Consider the following 22468-nt stretch of genomic DNA (forward strand, 5'->3'; position numbering starts at 1 on the left):
TCATCGTGGATGTGCCCATTTGTGGGCTTCATGACATGAAGTGATACATTCATTCCTTTCCTCTGTTTTAGTTATGTCTGCAGGACTACATGAAGAGTGCACAGCAAATATAAAAGGAACAATGGATCTCCATTTAGAGTGAAAATTTAATTTCCTCCAAGCGGAGGTGCTGGCGGAAGGAATATCAGGGACACCCGGAAGCAGGAAGTTCATCGGGAGGCACCTGGAACACGTCCGGGTGAACATAAAAGGGGTCACCTCCCTCCATTCGATGGCTGGAGTCGGGTGGAAGAGGGCGGAGCTCGGAGGAGAGGAGTGGAGGCGGTCAGAAGGAGAAGAGGCATTGTTGAGAAAGCCCTGGACTGAGGGTGGTTTGGTGCAGGGGCACTGGGTTGTGCGTGTACACTTTGTAAATAATGTACAATAAACGTGTGTGTGGTTTGGAATCTTCGTTGTGTCTGCCTGTCTGTGTCCGGGCTGCTTACCACACTCTTTACAACATGAGATTACATTTTAAATATTTGGATCTGCACCAGTGGGAGACGTCTCCGTGCTTCACTTCTGCGGACTGACTGGGAATCATCACGTTTCTGTGATAGTGATGCAAGTCACATTAGTGTCACGTGAGTCAGCCACAACTGTATTCTCTAATAAAACTGATTGGTAAGGCCCAAGAGGAAAACGGTTCCTTTGGTAAAGATTTCTCCACCAAGTTACCTCCTGCTTTGGGGCTTCTTGACACAGCACAAGTAGAGCAGATATTTACCTTTGAGCAATGGAAACTCTGGAGGCAAGTAATGTGCCAGGCAGCTGTAGACCACGTCGGAAATGGGGTCTCCCAAAGTGGACAGCTCCCAGTCCAAAACTGCTATAACTTCTGGTCTCTCCGGATGAAAGATTAAATTATCCAGTCTACATAAACCAAAAATGGGGACCTGCATGTGACTTAGGTTTCAAAATTATTGTAAACATTTAAGATAGCTTAATGACAGTAATGCAGTGGTCTCAAACTCTGGTCCTAGAGGGCTGCAGCAGCTGCAGGTTTTCATTCTAACCCTTTTCTTAATTGGTGACCAATTTTTGCTGCTAATTAACTTCTTTTGAATTCATTTTAATTGACTTGCTTTTAAACAAATGTTTCCCTGAATTTCTTCATCGTTCCTCTGAATTGCTTCGTTCCTTTCCTTAAATGGCACCCAAACAGATTTGAAATGTGAAGTGAGGGAGCCAACAGAAGACCACCTAAGTCAGGGCCTCAAACTCCAACCAGTTGCTCAATGAGGCGCCGAGTCTTGTCGTTAATTAAACTCGTTCTTTAATTCCATGGCTTGTTGCTGCTCTCATTGTGCAATAGCAAAAATATCCGAAATTGTTCATTTTCTCTTTTCTATGACTCGAGCAGATCAGCATTCCTGAGACCTTAACCTTTTATATGATCGACCATGTTGGTCATGTTTTGGTTCATTTTATATCTCATTATAAAAAGAAACAATTAAGGGGTCTGAGTCTTCAAGAGGAAGTCAATTAAAATTCATTCAAAAAGAAGTTAGAGAAGTTAGAATGAAAAGCTGCAGCCACTGTGGCCCTCCAGGACCGGATTTTGAGACCACTGCACTGATGCATTCCCCTCAAAACATCTTCTGTGCTTCTAGTTTGTTTACATTGAACCTCCTAATTTTGCATCGTATCTCCGAGCAGTTTTAGAAATAAGACTAAGTCCTCATTCTTGCAAATGACTCTGACACTGAATCTGTACCTCTGCCTTACCTGAAGTCTCCATGCACAACTGTGGTCTTCTCATTTTTCGGGATACGCTGCGGGAGCCATTCCATGACACGCTCCATAGATGGGATCTTATGAGTTTCACTGGCCTTGTACTGCTTTGTCCACGTCTGCACCTGCCGCTCGACGTATCTGCCTGAGGGCACACAACAATATTCAAGTCTGAGCGTTCTGGATTAAAGCCACGCCACCTAATCCAGATCAGATGGGAATGGCAACGTGGTCATGCAATGGAGAATCTGGGGCATGTTAAAGTCACAATTAAAATCACTATAATAGCTGGATTGTGGTGCAGTGGGTAACACAATGGAATTAAAAGCCCAATGCTAAAAAGTATATACGGGTTTTAGAGCAACATATGCACCCGTCCAGACGACATCTTTTTCAGGGAAGGCCTTGCATATTTCAGCACGACAATGCTAAACCGCATACTGCATCTATGATAACAGCATGGCTTCTGGATCTGTAAAAGATCGGTTTGACTTTTTGATATCGACCCCTACTTGTATTTTTGATCATGTTTCATCTCCTGATCCTTTAATTAAAATCTTTCCTCAATTTCTTTTTGAGATCGAACTGTTGGTAATTGGTTTTAATCAACATGGGTAAGACTCAATCAATCATGTTTATTCTTGGGGATTAAGGTGTGTTAACTTTAGGTCTAGGATATATCCGTGGACAACTGTGTGTTAGTCTTAGGCTTTGGAAAGCATCTTATATCACCTCAGTCCCAAAGGTATCACGTCCTAGTGAGCTGAATGACTTCTGGCCTGTCGCCTTGACGTCACATTTGATGAAGACCATGGAGCGGCTGCTGCTTCACCACCTGAGGCCACAGGTACGTCACACCCTAGAAGTTCTAGACTTCTCTAGCACCTTCAACACCATCCAACCGCTGCTCCTTAGGGACAAGCTGACAGAGATGGGAGTAGATTCATACCTGGTGGCATGGATCGTGGACTATCTTACAAACAGACCTCAGTATGCGTGTCTTGGGAACTGCAGGTCTGACATTGTGGTCAGCAGCACAGGAGCGCCGCAGGGGACTGTACTTTCTCCGGTCCTGTTCAGCCTATATACATCGGACTTGCAATACAACTCGGAGTCCTGCTACGTGCAAAAGTTCGCTGACGACACTGCTATCGTGGGCTGCATCAGGAGTGGGCAGGAGAAGGAGTATAGGAACCTAATCAAGGACTTTGTTAAATGGTGCGACTCAAACCACCTACAACTGAACACCAGCAAAGCCAAGGAGCTGGTGGTGGATTTTAGGAGGACCAGGCCCCTCCTGGACTCTGTGATCATCAGAGGTGACTGTGTGCAGATGGTGCAGACCTATAAATACCTGGGAGTGCAGCTGGATGATAAACTGGACTGGACTGTCAATACTGATGTTCTATGCAAGAGAGGACAGAGTTGATTATACTTCCTTAGAAGGCTGGCGTCCTTCAACATCTGCAATAAGATGCTGCAGATGTTCTATCAGACGGTTGTGGCGAGCGCCCTCTTCTACGTGGTGGTGTGCTGGGGAGGCAGCATAAAGAAGAGGGACGCCTCACGCCTGGACAAACTGGTGAGGAAGGCAGGCTCTATTGTAGGCACAGAGCTGGACAGTTTGACATCTGTGGCAGAGCGACGGGCGCTGAGCAGACTCCTGTCAATCATGGAGAATCCACTGCATCCACTGAACAGGATCATCTCCAGACACAGGAGCAGCTTCAGCGACAGACTGCTGTCACCATCCTGCTCCACTGACAGACTGAGGAGATCGGTCCTCCACCACACTATGTGACTCTTCAATTCCAACCGGGGGGTAAACGTTAACATTATAGAAAGTTATTGTCTGTTATACCTGCATTGTTATCACTCTTTAGTTTAATATTGTTATTATCAGTATGCTGCTGCGGGAGTATGTGAATTTCCAGAAAGAAAGAATCTATCTATCTATCTATCTCGCTATCTATCTATCTATCTAGTCATGGTGAAGCTAGTGAGTCAGTCCCTATGTGGAGTTCTGAGGAGCGACTGGTAGTGTAGGTGTCACTCATAACCAGTGCTTAACTGGACAGGGCCAGTGGGTGTGCCTTTTTGTGTGAGGGTAGATCAGGTTGTAAGATTAGACCAATCCAATAACTAATTAGGCGAGTTTTACTCATCCCACAATGAAACACCGGTTTGATCCTTGTCTTGGTATCGGCCAAATAAATAATATTAACAATAAGAATAAGCAGACTATCCTTCTGGCTTATCGTGCATTTTACTATACACGTTAAACTTAAACTGCACTCTGCTCTGACAAAACCAAAAGCAAACAGCACACTGATGGCCTATGAAAGATGTTGGTGAATGTGACAGATTCTAATTGACTCCCTTGTACAAAGTCTACTCACTGTGCTTCCCATAGTCCCCCAGACCAGCCGCTTCAATTTCAACTTTATGAATTTGGCAAAGTACGTCGTTCATGGCTTTGTAAATTTCCCTTCTCTCAGTGGGTTTCAGTCCTGGCAGGCTTGGGTCTTTGAATATTCTTCCAGAACAATACTCCATTAGGTAGAACGGAGTGCCAACGATGCTAAAAATGAGAAAAACGGACAAGTGAAAATGAGAACGGTATGAGTTTTTTTTTTATATCACTGTTGTATGAGGAAGTCGGGAGTGGCAGAGAAGTACATGAGAGTAGTACAGGATATGAATGAGGGAAGTGTGACCATGGTGAGGTCTGCAGTAGGAGTGACGAAGGGGGGATTACATCAGGGATCGGCTCTGACCCTTTCTTATTTGCAATGGTGATGGACAGGCTGACAGACGAGATTAGACAGGAGTCCCCATGGACTGTGATGTTTGCTGATGACATTGTGATCTGTAACGATAGTAGGGAGCAGGTTGAGGAGACCCTGGAGAAGTGGAGACATGAGAGGAGAGGACTGAAGATCAGTAGGACCACCACGTCAGAATATATGTGTGTGAATGAGAGGGAGGTCAGTGGAATGGTGAGGATGCGGAGAGTAGATATGGCGAAGGTGGATGAGTTTAAATACTTGGGATCAACAGTACAGAGTAATGGGGATTGTGGAAGAGAAGTGAAGAAGAGAGTGCAGGCAGGGTGGAATGGGTGGAGTAGAGTGTCAGGAGTGATTTGTGACAGACGGGTATCAGCAAGAGTGAAAGGGAAGGTCTACAGGACAGTAGTGAGACCAGCGATGTTATATGGGCTGGAGACGGTGGCACAGGAGACAGAGCTGGAGGCGGCAGAGTTAAATATGTTAGGGTTTGTGATGACGATGGACAGGATTAGAAATGAGGACATTAGAGGGTCAGCTCAGGTTGGATGGGTTGGAGACAAAGTCAGAGAGACGAGATTGCATTGGAAGAGGAAAAGAGGAAGGCCTACGAGAAGGTTTATGGATGTGGTGACAGAAGACATGCAGGTGATAGTTGTGACACAGCAAGATGACGAGGATAGGAAGATATGGAAAAAGATGATCCGCTGTGGCAACCCCTAACGGGAGCAGCCGAAAGAAGAAGAAGAAGAAGAATCCACTCCTAGACGATTCTATGAGAAAGAACTTGATCCCCATACTGATCACACAAGTGGAGATGAATTTGTGTTCACGGCACACCACCTGCCCACAAGAAGCGTACGACAGAACGCTGTTCCTCTTTATAAGTTTCTCACCCGTCTTCATCACAGGGTGACAACTCTGATACTAAACTGCAAGAGCTTGCCAGCCAGAACTAGTCACATGACCCTCTCAGACACGACCAATCGCTACTCCACCTGGCTTCACCGTTTACAACGAAAATATAAAAGTGCGGAAACTTTTTGAACGTCCCTCGTATTATAACTTGGATAACGGTGTCTGCTAAATAAAGAATAATAAAGCCAACTTTACCTTGAATCTTCACAGAGAGCAAGGACATTCGGGACAGGAACGCCAGCACTTCTGAGCGACTTCATGACTCTGGAAGAAATGTGACGCTTGGTGAGTGACAGCTGGATAATTTTAAATGACAAAGTCTAAAAATGAAAAGCACAGAACGGAGCCCAAGCAGCTCAATCAGTTCAGAAGATCACACTGCATGCTTATCAACCCTCTATAAACTGAAATTAAAGTGAAATGTGGCAATGTGTCAGCAACCAATGTGTAATGTTCGATTAAATGCGAAAAGACGCTGAAATTAAAAGATAAATTGGCATTAGTCAGACTTGAACACGAGAATAAAAAATTAGAGGACACAGCTTAACATCCTATTAGCCTCACTAGAAAAAGACAGTAAATTGTGCAAAATTACAGAATCACTCATATAGTGTTAATAATAATTAGAATGCACCCAAACCCAAGTGCAGGGTCTGAAAAGTACCAAGTGAACCCAACAATGGATAGAAACTTTTTTTTTTTTTTCCATATCTGCATACATGTGAGTCCACTTTTCAGGTGAGCCTGATACATTTTTCTAAAGGTATTTCAAAACGTAAGGTGGTAAGTCTGCTTCCTTTCAACACTGAAACAACGTACATGTGATTATTTTTCAGCCCATCAGAACCTGGTGACTGAACACACACCACCATGTACAACACCTAAAAGGGCAGGCTGTCTTCAAACATGGGCCTTCACGTAGGCGTGTGGCATGCTTTGAAGGCACATGCCCAGCTGAAGCTCTTTACCAAGTGCACAATGCCATTCTTTACCATATAATCATGTGTCCAATAAAGTCATGCTAAAACTTTATAACACACTGGTGAGGCCTCATCTGGAGTCCTGTGTGCAGTTTTGGTTTTCAGGCTACAAAAAGAACATAGCAGCGCTAGAAAAGGTCCAGAGAAGAGCAACTAGGCTGATTAGAGGGCTACAGGGGATAAGTTATGAGGAAAGATGACAAGAGCTGAGCCTTTACAGTGATGAAGAGGAGACCTGACTGAAGTGTTTAAAATGGTAACGTGAATTAGTCCAGTGGATCGAGACAGTGGCTTTAAAATGAGTTCATCAAGAACACAGCTGGAAACTTCTGAAGGGGAAACTTCACACAAACATTTGGAGGTTTTTATTTACACCGTGAACCACGAACACATGGAATGTTGATAGAAGGACTTTAAGGACCTTGGAAACTCAACCTGATATAGGACTGGCAAGCTTTGTTAGGGGGAATTGCCTGTTCTCATCCAGATTGTTCTAATGTTCTAAAGTTGTGGAGGTGGACGGCCAGACCGCACACAGCGTGTGCCACATTAAGACACCTTACGTGGGAGCTACTTGACTCACCACTTGGTCTTCACTGGCCCTTTGAAAAAGCACTTTAACATTAGACAACCTGCAATCGATGGTAACGTATACAAAGTTGTGAAGATGTGCCCACAGTGGCTTAAAACTGAGGAGGAATATCAAACTTAATGTCAGTGTAGGGTTAGTGTAAAAGTCTGGAGATCACACGACAAAGAAGACTTGACACTTTGGTTTGTTTAGAAATGTTTAGGCCTTCAAACGCATGAGTTCTTCTTAGCGTAGTTTACCATAGACCTGTGTGTTTTAATATTTTGGTACATACTGTAAATGCAAACACCACTGGTCAATACAGAGATCATGCAGAAGCATATTTTCTGAATTGATATTGAAAGTTAGAAGACGTTTAGTACCACACTGATAGAGGGCTTGTGCTGCATCTAGAGCAGGGGTGTCCAACTCTGGTCCTGGTCGTTAGCAGTCATCCTGTTGCGGATATGGTGATGTGATTGCTAATGTTGATTGGCCATTTTCGGTGGTCTGGCAAGGTTTGTACTGTACTTACGCAGAGGCTGCGCTTGGCCAGCCAAGCGCTCATTTCCACCATCCATGTAGGACAGAGAAATAAGATGATGGAATGGAAAGCGATATTGGATGGCTGCAGGTTTTCATTCTCACCCTTTTCCTAATCAGTTTTCACTGCTCATTAACTCCTTTTCCCTTCATTCTAATAGCCCTGTTTTTAAGGATTCAGTCCTCTGAATTGATTCGTTTCTTCATTAAATGGCAGGCAAACAGAAATGAGACCTGAAACGAGCCAACGGATGACCTGCTTAACTGTAACATCAAACTCCAGCCAGTTTGTTAATGAGAAGCCAATTCTTGCTGTTCATTAAAGCCGTTATTGAATATCAGGACTTGTTGCTGCTCTCGTTCTGCCACAGCAGTCTGTTGATTTTCTGTTTTTTTCTAAGACCACCGACAAGATATTTTGGTGACCTGAGCAGACCAAAATGACCGAGACCTTCATCCTTCTTTATTTTCAGCTTAGCTGGTCATGTTGCGGCTTATTTTGTGTCTCATTACTGTTTGGCTGCTCATTAACGAAAAAGAAACAACTGAGGGGGTCCGAGTCACGTCGATTAAAACGAAGGCAAAACAGCAGCAAAAACGGCTTTCTAATTAAGAAGATGGTTAGAATGAAAACCTGTAGCCACTGCGGCCCACCAGGACCAGAGTTGGACACCGCTGCTCCAGAGAAACAAAACAAAAAGGAATATCAGACACCTTTTCTAATTTAGATTTTGGAGGTGACCACAGGACAGTGGTTTTCCATTTTTATATTGGTGCTTGCTGAGTCCGTCTGTTATGGAGTTTCATATTTAGATAATTGTTTGCTAATTATCATTTAAGAATAGACAGCGACTTAAAGAAAGACGTAAGCCAAAGTCGTTTCCTTCAAAACCTCCCCACTTTAGGAATGTCACTACATTTTGTTAAGATTTATGGTGGGAGTCAGAAGCACGTATCAAACTGGTTTGGCATGAGTGACTTTGTTTGGACTTTTATGATCCTGTAAGCCTTCCACCCCGCAGGAAGGCCATTAACTGCCTAGCAGGCAGGAACCAGCTACAACTAAACAAAGCAATTGGTGGGTGTGTGTGTGTGTGTGTTGTACCTGAGCACTTTCATTGGTAAATAGCCCAGGAAGGCACAGGTAGAGTAAGTCTATTGGGCTGAAGTATGGCTGTTTAGGATTGATTTTCAATTGGTGGCCATTCTGTAACACGATGCCCCATTGGTTTGTGATTTGTGATAAGAATGGTATAGGGTTTGTTTCCTGCCTTGTGCCCTGTGTTGGCTGGGATTGGCTCCAGCAGACCCCCGTGACCCTGTGTTAGGAGACAGCAGGTTGGATAATGGATGGATGGATAAAGATGGCCTCCTGTCTCTCTCTCACCATCTGGCCATGAAGGGAAGACCACGATAAAGACAACTCTATCGTGGTAGCCATACTGAGACAGGCATGATGTGGCCTGCTTCAGTACTCCAATTGAAGGCCACGAGGTAGCAAAGACAAACCTACACTGAAGATACGCCAATGCACATGAGATGGTTTACCAGCATTCACATTGTACTCTACCTCCTTAATATTTTGGGGGATATTATTAATAATACATTAGTTAATGGGTAACATAACTCGTGTCTGAAGTTATAGATTATCACGCATGTGCATCCGAAGATCTCCTTGCTGGCTCGCTCAAGGTATGTGGTAACTCTCTGGAGTGAGAGGAGGCATTGTCGCCAACTCTGTTGCTTCCTTCTCCCCCAAAAGTGCCCCACTGAGGGCACTTAACTCCGCCTCTTCTGGTTCCCACGAGATCAGAAGCCAGAGTGCCTGGAACGAGGAGTCTTTTGAGACTAAGCGCTGGTCAAACCAGAGCTCCCTGGGAGACCCTTCTTTTGCTAAAAGACCTCTTGTTTACACGATTTTATTGCCCTTGAGGCCACTTTGCTTTTGCCACCAGAAGGCACGGTCTTTGTGTTTAGCAGGGTATTAAAACGGGGTGACCTGGCTGGCGTCCCAACTATTCAGTATTTGTCACGGCCCATTCTTCCTTCACCCCGGCCACAAGATGCAGAGGGAAATGTGGGAGAAGTGCCTGATCAAGAGTGGCAAGTGTATGGGATTGAAGGGGAAAATAAGGACATAAAACCCCATCTGACAGTCAATTCAGGGTATTCTTAAGCTTTTCCCATAATTCAGCTGTAACCTGGAGGTCTCATCACATTGAAAAATGTCAATTTCTTGTATCGCATTCTATGCACAGCAACTGATCATCAGTTTAATGCAAATCCATCTCAACTAGACATGCATTATCTAGACATGCTCAGCCCAGCACAATGGTTCATAGTTGCAATTTCAAAGAATAAAAACCACTTGCACACAGGAGGTTGGATGGAGATATCCAGGAACATCCATTTTTCATTTTACTTCAAGCACCCGGCACGGCTGTTCAGTGGCTTTTCAAAAACAGAGATCACGGAACCCGAACTACAAAGAGGACTGTTTCATTTATGTTAGGTAGAAAGCCCAGAGGGGACTGGGTGGTCTCGTGGCCTGGAACCCCTACAGATTTTATTTTTTTCTCCAGCCTTCTGGAGTTTTTTTTTGTTTTTTCTGTCCACCCTGGCCATCGGACCTTACTCCTTTCAATGTTAACTAATGTTGTCTTATTTTAATTTCTTATTTTGTCTTTTATTTTTCTTTTCTTCATTATGTAAAGCACTTTGAGCTACTTTTTGTATGAAAATGTGCTATAGAAATAAATGTTGTTGTTGTTGGTATTTAAACAGGAGCTCAGCGTCATTTTAAAGCATCTCTGCCCACATTTGGAAAACGATTTCCCATGATCCCCGGTTAAGATCACAGCTCTAATGTGTTGCAGTGCCTATAAAAAGTATTCACTCCTTTGGAAAAGTTGTCACATTTTATCGTTATACAAGAACGCTGGTCTCCAGGGACTGGAATGGTCGTCCATCGACAAAATACTGACTCGAAGAGGGAGATTGTGCATTATTTACTTTTGTAGACATTATTATTCGTATCTACTTTTAATTTGCTTTTCTTTGCATGTAACTACTTCTTTGGCATCTTGTAAAGCACTTTCATCGTTTGTATGAAAATGTGCTTGACAAATAAGTGTTGTTGTTGAATGCTTATGCAATCGATTATTTTGTGCTTTATATTTCCAATTCATTTAAATAATTTTGCAGAGATCTGCTTTCACTTTGACATTAAAGAGAATTTTACTGCTGATCAGAATAAAAAACTCAACTTAAACCCACTGTGATTGAATGTACTTTTTATAGGCACTGTTCATCCTCTACTGTTCATCCTGGAGGACCACCGTGGCTGCAGGTTTTGATTCTAACCCCATTTTAATTGAGTGCCCTGTTTGTGCTGCTGATTAACTTCTTGTGAATTCATTTTAACTGAACTGCTTTTTTAAGATATGTTCCCCTGAATTTCTTTCTCGTTCCTCTGAATTGCTTCATTTTTTTCCTTAAATGGCACCCAAACGGAAATGAAATGTGAAGTGAGTGAGCCAACAGAAGACCACCTAAGTCAGGGCCTCAAACTCCAACCAGTTGCTTAATGAGGTGCCGATTCTTGCCTGTCTGGTCATTCTAAACTAAGACTACACAGCCAGTCATATTCCAAGCCACTTCATCCTGAACAAGGTCACAGGGGTCTCCAGGAGCCTATCGCAGGTAGCTGAAGGTGCAAGGCAGGAACAAACCCTGGACGAGGGCGCCAGTCCATCGTGGACTAAGATTATCAATTTACAGTCGATATTGTTGATTTTCTCTTTTCCATGAGCTCTGTTAAAATGTTTTGGGGACCTGAGCAGACCGAGATTCCTGAGACCTTCATCTTTCTTCATTTTCAGATATTGTATGATGGACACCAGTTGTTTGGGCTCATTTTGTATCTCATTATTGTTTGGCTGCTAATTAAGGAAAAAAAAACAATGAAGGAGTCTGAGTCTTCAAGAGCAAGTCAATTAAAATGAGTTCAAAAGAAGTTAATTAGCAGGAAAAACAGGGCACTTGTTAAGAAAAGGGTTAGAATGAAAACCTGCAGCCGTGGTGGTCTTCCAGGACCGGAGTTGGTGACCCCTGGTCTAGAGTTCCAGTGTTCAAATACTTGGGATTGTGAATGGACATGTCAAATATATGGAAGATAAATGCAATAATGTTATTAATATTATGGGTTCCTTACCTGGATATGACTGAGGTGCTTCTAAGGGTGGTTTCCTCCCACAGTCCAAAGACATGCAGGTCAGGTGGATTGGCGATTCAAAATTGGCCCTAGTGTGTGCTTGGGGTGTGGGTGTGTTTGTGTGTGTCCTGCGGTGGGTTGGCACCCTGCCTGGGATAGGTTCCTGCCTTGTGCCCTGTGTTGGCTGGGATTGGCTCCAGCAGACCCCCATGACCCTGTGTTCGGATTCAGCGGGTTGGAAAATGGATGGATGGATGGAAACAATTAAGGGGTCCGAGTCTTCAAGAGCAAGTCAATGAAAATTAGTTCAAAAGAAGTTAATTAGCAGCAAAAACAGGTCACTCATTAAGAAAAGGGTTCGAATAAAAACCTGCAGCAATGGTGGTCCTCCAGGACTGGAGTTGGCGACCCCTGCTCTACTACACCCCTGTTACCTTTTACCCCCCTGACAGTCCACAAATCCCATTAAGTGTGCAGAATGAATAAAGAAAAAGATACGAGTACAGCCATCTACAGACTGAATTAGTGTTAAAAGTATTCATAAAAGGGCACCTGAACTCTCGCTCTATTGCATGAGCAGAAGGCAAGAGCTTGCCTGGTGGCTTCTTTCTCAGAACCAGGTGGCGCCCCCCGACTGTGACAAGGTAAGTAGGATTGGACTGTCCGTGGCTAAACTGCCTCAGCCCCACAGGATCTTTAAAAAGACAAAGCAGGATTATCTTGTCACTCTGGAACAAACGGAAGACACCTATACACATCATTATGACTTCATTAGATTGTAGATTTGCAGGTTTAACTGTGCTGAACTCTCACGGATGTGACATTTCTTATTTTAAGAGACCCCCGAAGTCCATACAATGATAATTACATATCACAAGAAAATCTGTAGTATTATGAAGCTAAAGGAGGTTAATTAACACATGAAAAATATGATCACTAAACCCTGCTAAACTATTGCATGTAGTGAACAGAATTGGATTGCACATAATATGAGCTTCCATACCAGGTCTTCTAGATAAAAAAAAAAATGCATGCAATATTTTCTAAGTACATTATTAGAAAGTCACTGATGAACAACAAACTTCACCTGAGGAGCTGGTCGACAAAGTATCTTGCAGGAACTTCTGAAGCTGCTCAACCGGGATGCGCATACTGTTTCTAACAGAGCAGGTTCCGGGAATAAAACCTTGCAAAGGAAAGCTTAGCATCTTCTCCAGGTCCTTTATGGCCTCTACTGGGTCTTCAACCTAACATTAAGTAGAAAATGGGCACAGGACGGATCATTAAGATGGGACAATTTGATGTTCACAATGAAATGCAGTCTTTATAACAACGTGTGTACTCTTGGACTGCATGTTCTTTACACCTCTGTGAGATGGAGATGATTAAGGCCCGCCGTTCATCTTGCATGTCAGACATGAGGTTGGGCATCTAGCTATAAAAATGTCTGCCCAAATATGGCTGAACCTGCAAGAGAGAGTGAGAGGGAAATATTAAATACTAGCCACGCTACCTGATGAGGACAGGTAATAGAATAATGTAAAAATTATTTGTCCCTACATGCACTTTCAGCTGCTTTACTTGGTATTCTCGTCTGTGTGTGTGTGTGTGTGTGTGTGAACGTTTCTTCACCGACACTCTTTCTCGTGTGTTCCTATACAGCCTGCTTCTCAGACTCTGTCATTATTTTTGAGGCATATTCCTCGTATCCTGTCAGCTTTCACACTTGCCATCTTGGAAGGTGACTCTCTGCATGCCTCCCATGCCGTTTCTACTCCTTGTGTGCCACCCATTTGCAATTTTCCATCCAATTGACCAATCACACCAGATCCAAACTGACCAATAAGATTACTCAGTGAGAACAGGACACACCGCCTTTGGTGATTTATTGAACAGTAGTTTCTTTATACCATATGTCCACTTTCCACTAGTGACATTGCAACCAGGAATTTCTGCAATACAGGTTGGACCTCCAGCAGCCACAGGACCAGGGGACTTCATTCAGGGGCCTGTGGCTGGAGGTGTCAAGTGCAGAGTCTTTGCACAGGGAGATGTGTGCATGCAAAGATGGATAGGTATGCAGAGCATAAATAAATAAACGAGGCTGCATTTCACAAACATAATCCTAACATTATAAATGAATGATTGTATGACTTTGTTAACAAAAGAGTTCACCACTCCTGCATTTGTTCTCGAACTAGAAATCTTACAATTAGTTACATTGCACCAGGTGGCATGGATCGTGGACTATCTTACAGACAGACCTCACTATGTGTGTCTCGGGAACTGCAGGTCTGACATTGTGGTCAGCAGCACAGCCGTGCCACAGGGGACTGTACTTTCTCCGGTCCTGTTCAGTCCCCTCTGCAGTTCACACACCAGGAGAAGGTGGGAACGGAGGATGCCATCATCTACATGCTACACCGATCCCTCTCCCAGTTGGACAGAGGCAGTGGTGCTGTAAGAATTATGTTTCTAGACATCTCTAGCGCCTTCAACACCATCCAACCTCTGCTCCTTAGGGACAAGCTGACAGAGATGGGAGTAGATTCATACCTGGTGGCATGGATCGTGGACTATCTTACAGACAGACCTCAGTATGTGCGTCGCAGGAACTGCAGGTCTGACATTGTGGTCAGCAGCACAGGAGCGCCACAGGGGACTGTACTTTCTCCGGTCCTGTTCAGCCGATATACATCGGACTTCCAATACAGCTCAGAGTCCTGCCACGTGCAAAAGTTCACTGACGACACTGCTATTGTGGGCTGCATCAGGAGTGGGCAGGAGGAGGAGTATAGGAACCTAATCAAGGACTTTGTTAAATGGTGCGACTCAAACCACCTACACCTGAACACCAGCAAAACCAAGGAGCTGGTGGTGGATTTTAGGAGGACCAGGCCCCTCATGGACCCTGTGATCATCAGAGGTGACTGTGTGAAGAGGGTGCAGACCTATAAATACCTGGGAGTGCAGCTGGATGATAAACTGGACTGGACTGCCAATACTGATGCCCTGTGCAAAAGAGGACAGAGCCGACTATACTTCCTTAGAAGGCTGGCGTCCTTCAACATCTGCAATAAGATGCTGCAGATGTTCTATCAGACGGTTGTGGCGAGCCCCCTCTTCTACGCGGTGGTGTGCTGGGGAGGCAGCATAAAGAAGAGGGACGCCTCACGCCTGGACAAACTGGTGAGGAAGGCAGGCTCTATTGTAGGCATGGAGCTGGACAGTTTGACATCTGTGGCGGAGCGACGGGCGCTGAGCAGACTCCTGTCAATCATGGAGAATCCACTGCATCCACTGAACAGGATCATCTCCAGACAGAGGAGCAGCTTCAGCGACAGACTGCTGTCACCATCCTACTCCACTGACAGACTGAGAAGATCGTTCCTCCATCACACTATTTGACTCTTCAATTCCACCCGGGGGTGTAAACGTTAACATTATTCAAAGTTATTGTCTGTCTGTATACCTGCATTGTTATCACTCTTTAGTTTAATATTGTTATTATAAGTATGCTGCTGCTGGAATATGTGAATTTCCCCTTGGGATTAATAAAGTATCTATTTATCTATCTATCTATCCATCCATCCATCCATCTTTAACCAACTAGTAGTCTTTTGTTAAATATACTATACTATTTCCAGGAGACGATAATACAATTTAATAAATTCAGTATAATATTTCCATTACACTGCGGTGGGCTGGCACCCTGCCCTGTGTTGGCCGGGATTGGCTATAACAGACCCCCGTGACCCTGTACTTAGGATATAGTGGGTTGGATAATGGATGGATGGATGGATTTCCATTACATGGTGATATAGTTTAAAAGTTGAGTTGTTAAGTTTGGTGACCTACGGTAATAGTTTTGTAAAACACGTTGAAGAGATGATTGGAAAATGCTGTGTCACACACACCTGATTAGGGAGCATCTGACAGGTGCAACGAAGTGTGAAACCACAAAGAAAGCGGGTTTGGAATAAAGCAATAACAACTCTCTCTTTTTTAACACAAAAACGGAAGAGTAAAAGTACCTTTTGGAAGACTGGCAGATGATCTCGCTTCCACACGCAAAACAACAACTGCCTTCTCTCCGGCCCTACCTGATGACTTCACTTCCGGCTTCAAGTTTTCCACGTCATTTTGCGGTTTTCCCATCATTCCCTCTGTATCTCATTTCCTACCACTTTCTTATAAAAATCCTCTCATTTCCTAATTTTGTGGTCCTTGTTACGATATATTTTTGGAGGTATCAGTCTGGAAAGACCTTTCAATATACGGGGCGACCACCCCAAACCTTTATGAGTGTGCTGTCTCTACTTTGTATCTCCACAGCTGTTACAAAACTTAATGATAAAAAACAATGAACTGTCTGGCTGTATAACTACAGTGGCAGAACCCACCGTGGCTACTAAAGTCAGAGGTTCCTAGCACAGAAATGGTCGCCGACCTCTGCCTGTCTTTGGCCACGTCTTTTTTCCCCCCAATCTAATTCTCAAATTTTCACTGTGGCTCCTTGAATTGGCACAGCAAGAAGTAGTATTTCAAAAAGAACATCTTTGAAAAGGTTCTAAATCCAAAACACAATCTGACCGTTTTAATTCCTTGGTCTCTAAAACTCCTAACAAAGGAAAAGGCTCAAAAAGTATCTAACAAACTAGTCATTAAGCCCAATAACGGGCGCTAGAACAGTAGTGCATAAACATTAGTAGGAACAGTTTATATTAAATGGCAAGGGAGCTTAATATTTTTGCAAGAAGCCTAAAGTAAAATAATAATAAAAATTAAATAGAAACATACATGACAATACAGTAACTATAATTAATATTATATTTATCCTCTCCTTTGTGGCTGTTGATTGATGTGTTGTGTCTGTTTGAAGATCTCTTATCCTGCCTCTCTTTATTTTAGCTTATTGCTGACGCCGTGATTTTTGTTCATCCGCAGTAAGACCTGCTCTCTTAGCTCTGTGTGTTTTGGCATTTTTCTGACGCTCATTTTCCTCTTCTTCAATAGATCCGTTTGCTCAGCAATGAATTTTACGTGCGCGAAAATAAATCTACTGTTAAAAATCATCCTATTGTAATATCATGAAAATTCGTATATTTAGGAAAACCCCTTCAACGACTGACACTTTACACTTTACCGGGCCAAGCTTCTTAATCACAAATCTGACATCCTCAGAGTGAGGAAGCTGGTCTCCACGTCTCAGTACCCAATTGGATTTTTCGTGCGTTATGTTTTTTGGTGTTACCTCATTTACCGAAATCCGATTGGATCGGCTGCGCGATATTTTATAGGTCCCGCCCTCTCTGTCTTGTGTGACGCGTCAGGTGGCCTTTGAAGCATCTGCTAGAGGCCAGTGACTCTGCCACTCATTCCGCCCTTCCCTGTACTTCCGCCTTGTCCATAATATGCGTTGAAGAGTGCTCCGCGCATGCGCACTTCACCAGAAGACACACACACACGGACACATGGACGCACACAGGGGTTTTATTAAAGAGGATGACAGATTACGACATTTGCAACGCAGAATATGTGACAAAGACTGAGTTGGAAACGTAAAATGAACCAAGAGGTTTAAAGGCAAAACAACAACTATGGGAATAGTGAGCAGTGAAAATCGACCATACTGGTTTAGGGATGGTATTACGGAAGATCTTCAAGATGGGCCACAGCAGTGAAGGTGGATTTGGGTTCAACTTTGCACACACGTATAGAACTGTACAAAGTCCCCTACTTGAATGACCTGTTTTATAAAGGTGCGATGCATACATAAAACCCAACAGTTCCATGATTCACATACCTTAATTGTGCTGATTCCCAGAGCGGCAGCCGCTTTTAAATTTTGTCCAATGTCATCGAGGAAAATGGACTCTTCCGGGAGGACGCCAAGACGGTCAAGACACAGCCTGTAAATGTGTGGGTCAGGCTTGCAAACCCCTTCTACACAAGACTCCACGACCTAAAGCAAGACAAGTTATGTATGCATCACAAGGTAAGGTTCTCAATGATGACAGACTCTGTCAAATTTATAATAAAAACAACATGCCAGATTTGACTAATTTAACTCAATATATGAATTTTCTACACTATGTGAGCTATAAAAAAACTTAAAATAATAGCTGCATATGAATGTGACTTTAAAAACAAAAACTATTATAAGCAGTGTGATTAAACTATGCATGCATTCCTTAAATTAGGAGTTTTCTACGGAAGCTAAGAGAGAACGTGCAATATCGTTATTTTTTTAAATTGTTTCCTCGAGATAACGGAATAATTTTATCGCGATCTCGATAAAACAAAAGATCTTGTTTTCTGAAAATGATGAAATAATTGTATCTAACGTTTAATATTTAACTTATTGAAGCCACGTCCTGTTCAAAATGGCAGAAGAGCAGAACTGTATTGATCAGCACGTCACATTATTGTCCAATCAGGGGCTAACGCAGGCTGAAATATGTTTATGCCTTAGCTTAGAAAATAATAACGTTAGTGTCCGTCATTTAAGAAGACGGTTAGCAAGGTTTCAGCTGTATAGGCGTCACAATCTAAGCGAGCCTGAGGCCAAGAGCTAAGGTTAAGTTTTGTTTTGTCGAGATCTCGATAAAATTATTCCGTCATCTCAAAAAAAACTAATTTTCGTTTTCTCGACATCTCGATAAGATGATTCTGTTATCTCGAGAAAACGATCTCGATAAAATCAGTCTGCTATCTCGAGGAGACAATTTAAAAAAAATAACAATATTGCACGTCCTCTCTCGGCTTCCATAGTTTTCCCTAACCTGTATTTTATTTATTTGTTGTTTTAATTGTATTAATTTTTGAGCAATTTTTTTTTTTTTTAAATGTTTTTTCATATTTCCAAGTCATCCAACGAAGGTCCATGGCCTGCTTTTTATGGTCATATCGGAGGCCTCACATCCCTTTGGCCATGTCTGTGACTCCAGCTTGCAACATCTAATCTGAAATATTGGAAAGCTTATTTCTGTTAGATTTGTTAATTATTTGTATTTTGTTTTGTATTTTGTCCCTTTAACGGAATATTCCACCCAAATAGATTTTTTTAAATGTCTTGAGAAAACTTTTTAATGTTATCTTTATGTGGAGGAATTAAGTATTGAATACTCAAGCTGGTCAATGGTAAACAATGTGAAAAACATCATTGGAAAAATGAAAATAAATTCTCACGTAGCTTGTGTTGCGTAATCCACATGTCCGATATCCATTGGTATGGTCAGAACATGCAGAATGTGTGCATTTTTTGTTAAATTATTTTTAACCTTGTTCTCTGTTGCTTTGATGCTTGCACATTCATTCTGTATGTATTATAACTTGCTTTGTAAGTTGCCTTGGATAAAGGCACCTGCTAATAAAAATAATAATAAATGAGGGGGAGAAGCAGATCTTCAAACACAGAGCATTATGGAAGTGATGTCTTCCCTGTTTACATGCACTGCATTAAGTATCGGATAATAATATTATAGCAAACAAATGCAGACGTTTTGATCATTTCACCAAATAAATGGCAATCGTACGTGTGGATTATACAACACAAGTTCCGCAATAATTTTTGCTTTGCACCCTCCCCCACCATAACCTCTCGTCTATGGGGGAGGAGCGGAAGCTTTCGATTCAGCAAAAATTTCCATCTCTGGTTTTCAATGGATCTCAAAGTCTGAGGGTCCCGATACCGAAAAAGATCGATATTTCGATGATGGGTGTCTGTGTGTCACACTTTCTGGAGGTAAGATGGCTCAAGTGAAAAACGCCAAACTCAAAACTTAAGCCTGTTATGAGATGACGATGTGCTGAATTGTTGTTAAGCCAAATCACGCAAGAGAAAGAGGCACTCTAGAGCAGGGGTTCTTAACCGGGGGTATCCATACCCCTTGGGGGTATGGGACTCGATCTCTGGGTACTGGTATTTATTTTATTTAATGTATTAATTTATACTTGGATAGTACGTGAATAGAATGCAATAGAATCTTCGAGAACATTCGACATTTCCTGCAAATGCTTGAATTTAATTTTACACGTGTCTATTTTTAATTTTTTTTTTCTTTATTTCTCCTTATAAAATTTCTTGTAATAGGAATGTTAGTTTTCGCATACCCCTTGGAGTCAGAGCGCAGGGTCAGCCATTGTACAGCCCCCCTTGAGCAATTACAGGTTAAGGCTCTTGCTCAATGGGCCCAGCAGAGTAGGATCTCTTTTGGCAACCTTCTGGATACCAGCGCAGATCCTTAGCCTCAGAGCCACCACTCTGCCCCTATTTACTACAACTTTAATTTTAAATTTAATGCGTTTTAATTTTAATATTTAAATTTAATAAATGTATATTTACTGAACAAAAGTGTATTTACTCGTTTATTGGCAATGTACGCATCTAGAAGACTCTAGAAGCGCGTTTTGCATTGTATATAAAGGCGGCAACTGCACACCGCCATTCATTCTGGCAACTAATATAAGGAATGGCGATGATTATTTCGACAGTCAAATAAAGGGGGTATGGGACCATATTGGACAATCCATTGGGGGTCTGGAGTCATCAAAAGGTTAAGAACCCCTGCTCTAGAGGAACCCTCAAAAACCGTAAATCTGCGGTCAATTATGAATTCTTCTCATCAATTGCTATCATAATGACCTGTTTTATGATCAGAAAGATCAGCATCAGATTGCTAAATACTTACTGAAATGTTATATGGTAGTTTGGGTAACTTGGTTCCTAGGGTGCAAAGCCTACTGACGCTCATGTCCGAATTTGTTTTCTTTTTCCCCATGGATGATTTTCACTTTGTTTGGTGCTGGTCACCTATCGAACTCTGTTGAGTTAGAATATTCAAAATTTAATTTCACCACGTGAGACATGAGATTAAAGATTTTTCTTGGCCACCTCTACGAACTACATGGGGTAACATTCAAAAATGTATCACTTTTGTGTGGAGTATTCCTTAAAATGTTTGCATATTCCTTGAACGTTGTGGGTGGTACCACAAGATGCCAGCCGGCCACTATGACGCGACCACAGCTGGGACCCTCCTCTAGCTAAACACTGAATCAGAGAGAGGATCTCAGCGGTGGTGCATTGAGTTTGTTAGGAAGATTTATTGTTTTGTTTCATTTCTGATTTATGGACTTTTTTACTTCCGCTTTTAGATTTTGCTTTTGTTTTTAGTCGCTGTGTATTGCCTTTTAGTTAAACCTGTTGATTGCTCCATTTGCCTTATTTTTGTTAATAAAGACTAATTTTTAAACATTTCTCACTGTATTGTTCTGTCCCTACATTATGAAACTTCTTCACATTTTTTAAGCTTCACATTTCTGGGGCCTACTTAGGCCAAAGCCTGCAGATAGTAGCTGGTGGAGTGAGCCTCTTCCAGGCTGGCCAGTGAAGGTCCAGGCCTGCTTTTTATGGTGATCATGGAAGCCTCACACCCTGGCCACCATGTCTGTCACATTTTGAACTACTGAAAATCTACAGACTAACAAAATTCTACTATTTTTGGATTCCACCATTAGCTCACCACATCAAACTGGGTTCTGTCCACTGGAAGATAGCTGGCTCCATTGTGCAAGAAGAAATTGTTACTCAGCAGGCCAGTTTTCAGTCCTTCATTTCTGATGCACTGAATGGCCTCTGTCATGGCAGGGAGCTGCTTGGCCATGTGGTTTGTTGTTAGACTGGTAAGAAAAGAATCAGCAGGGAAGGGTCGGCCTGCCTGCAGAGAATGAAAAGAGCCAACCATTAATTCTGAAAATATAACAGGAAGGTGTGAAAGATGCACCTGACAGCAAAGCAAGAGGACCAGTCTGCCCAAATTCAGCCTTCATCACAACCACGATGCTTCTAATGTCCTGGTTTGATGTTTCTAAAGCCCTGCAACACACGTGACCGTAGTTTATTACAATAATAGTTGAACTTAAAAGTGTTTAATGTCTAATTAAAAGAACCTGGAAAAGATATTGGGCATTCTCATAATGTCATCATGCCTAGAATGACGCAAAGAGGGCCAAAACCTGGATGGAGCAACAAACGGAGAATACAAAGCAAACACCTGACAAAAACAAAATGAATCCTGCAGTCTCCGGACTTTGCATTCCATGCTTTGTACTCATCCAAAAAATAATGGCGACTCACCCACTTGCCCACCACACTGTGCTGCAATAAAGCACTACCCTTTAAATGTCCCACCTTCCAGGTTTCTCACGCTTTCTAATTTCCTACTAACTCTACATTCAATGAGACACTGGCCCACTCAAGGACATATGCAAGGACTCACTTCTGGAGGCTGGAATACCCCAGCCTTGAGTCCGCTGTTGTTTTTTAAGGGGTATGGGCCATACAGGGCCCATTCCTTCCAGTCTGAGACTGTCTGCTACAAATTTGTTACTGGTATTCTGTGTTAAACCCTAAAAGTGGAAAGACAGTCCCACATTGCACTGGTTACCCCAATTGGTAAGGAGGTGGGGAGAATGGTAAAGAACCTTATATGGGTGCACTCTCGATGGTTTTGAATTGTCGTGGATTTGCACCACAACTGGTTTCCCTTCAAAAGTTTGCAGGTCCACAGTGCAAATCTCATCCTCGTCTCCAAGTGAACAAACACCACGACACATCTCAGTTCGCCGACTGACACTCTTAGCAGCTGACGTTGGTCAGCCGTGAACCCATAACATC

At 42.7% G+C, this 22468-nt stretch overlaps 1 protein-coding gene across 4 annotated transcripts in view; it reads right to left on the reverse strand.

Moving 5' to 3' along the window:
* The window catches only part of LOC114669145 (acyl-CoA dehydrogenase family member 10-like), a 195828-nt gene that overhangs the window by 163580 nt on the left and 9780 nt on the right, over positions 1–22468 (reverse strand). For all 4 annotated transcript variants that reach the window (XM_051921215.1, XM_028825278.2, XM_051921216.1 and 1 more), the window contains 8 exons: positions 21315–21509; positions 17594–17752; positions 12875–13034; positions 12340–12481; positions 5676–5744; positions 4173–4354; positions 1768–1918; positions 767–912 (listed from right to left, as the gene is read on the reverse strand). In XM_051921215.1, the coding sequence (XP_051777175.1) occupies positions 767–912; positions 1768–1918; positions 4173–4354; positions 5676–5744; positions 12340–12481; positions 12875–13034; positions 17594–17752; positions 21315–21509 (1204 nt within the window). The remainder of the gene's footprint in view (positions 1–766; positions 913–1767; positions 1919–4172; positions 4355–5675; positions 5745–12339; positions 12482–12874; positions 13035–17593; positions 17753–21314; positions 21510–22468) is intronic.

Source organism: Erpetoichthys calabaricus, chromosome 18 (genome assembly GCF_900747795.2).
Source record: "Erpetoichthys calabaricus chromosome 18, fErpCal1.3, whole genome shotgun sequence".
NCBI classification, from domain to species: domain Eukaryota; kingdom Metazoa; phylum Chordata; class Cladistia; order Polypteriformes; family Polypteridae; genus Erpetoichthys; species Erpetoichthys calabaricus.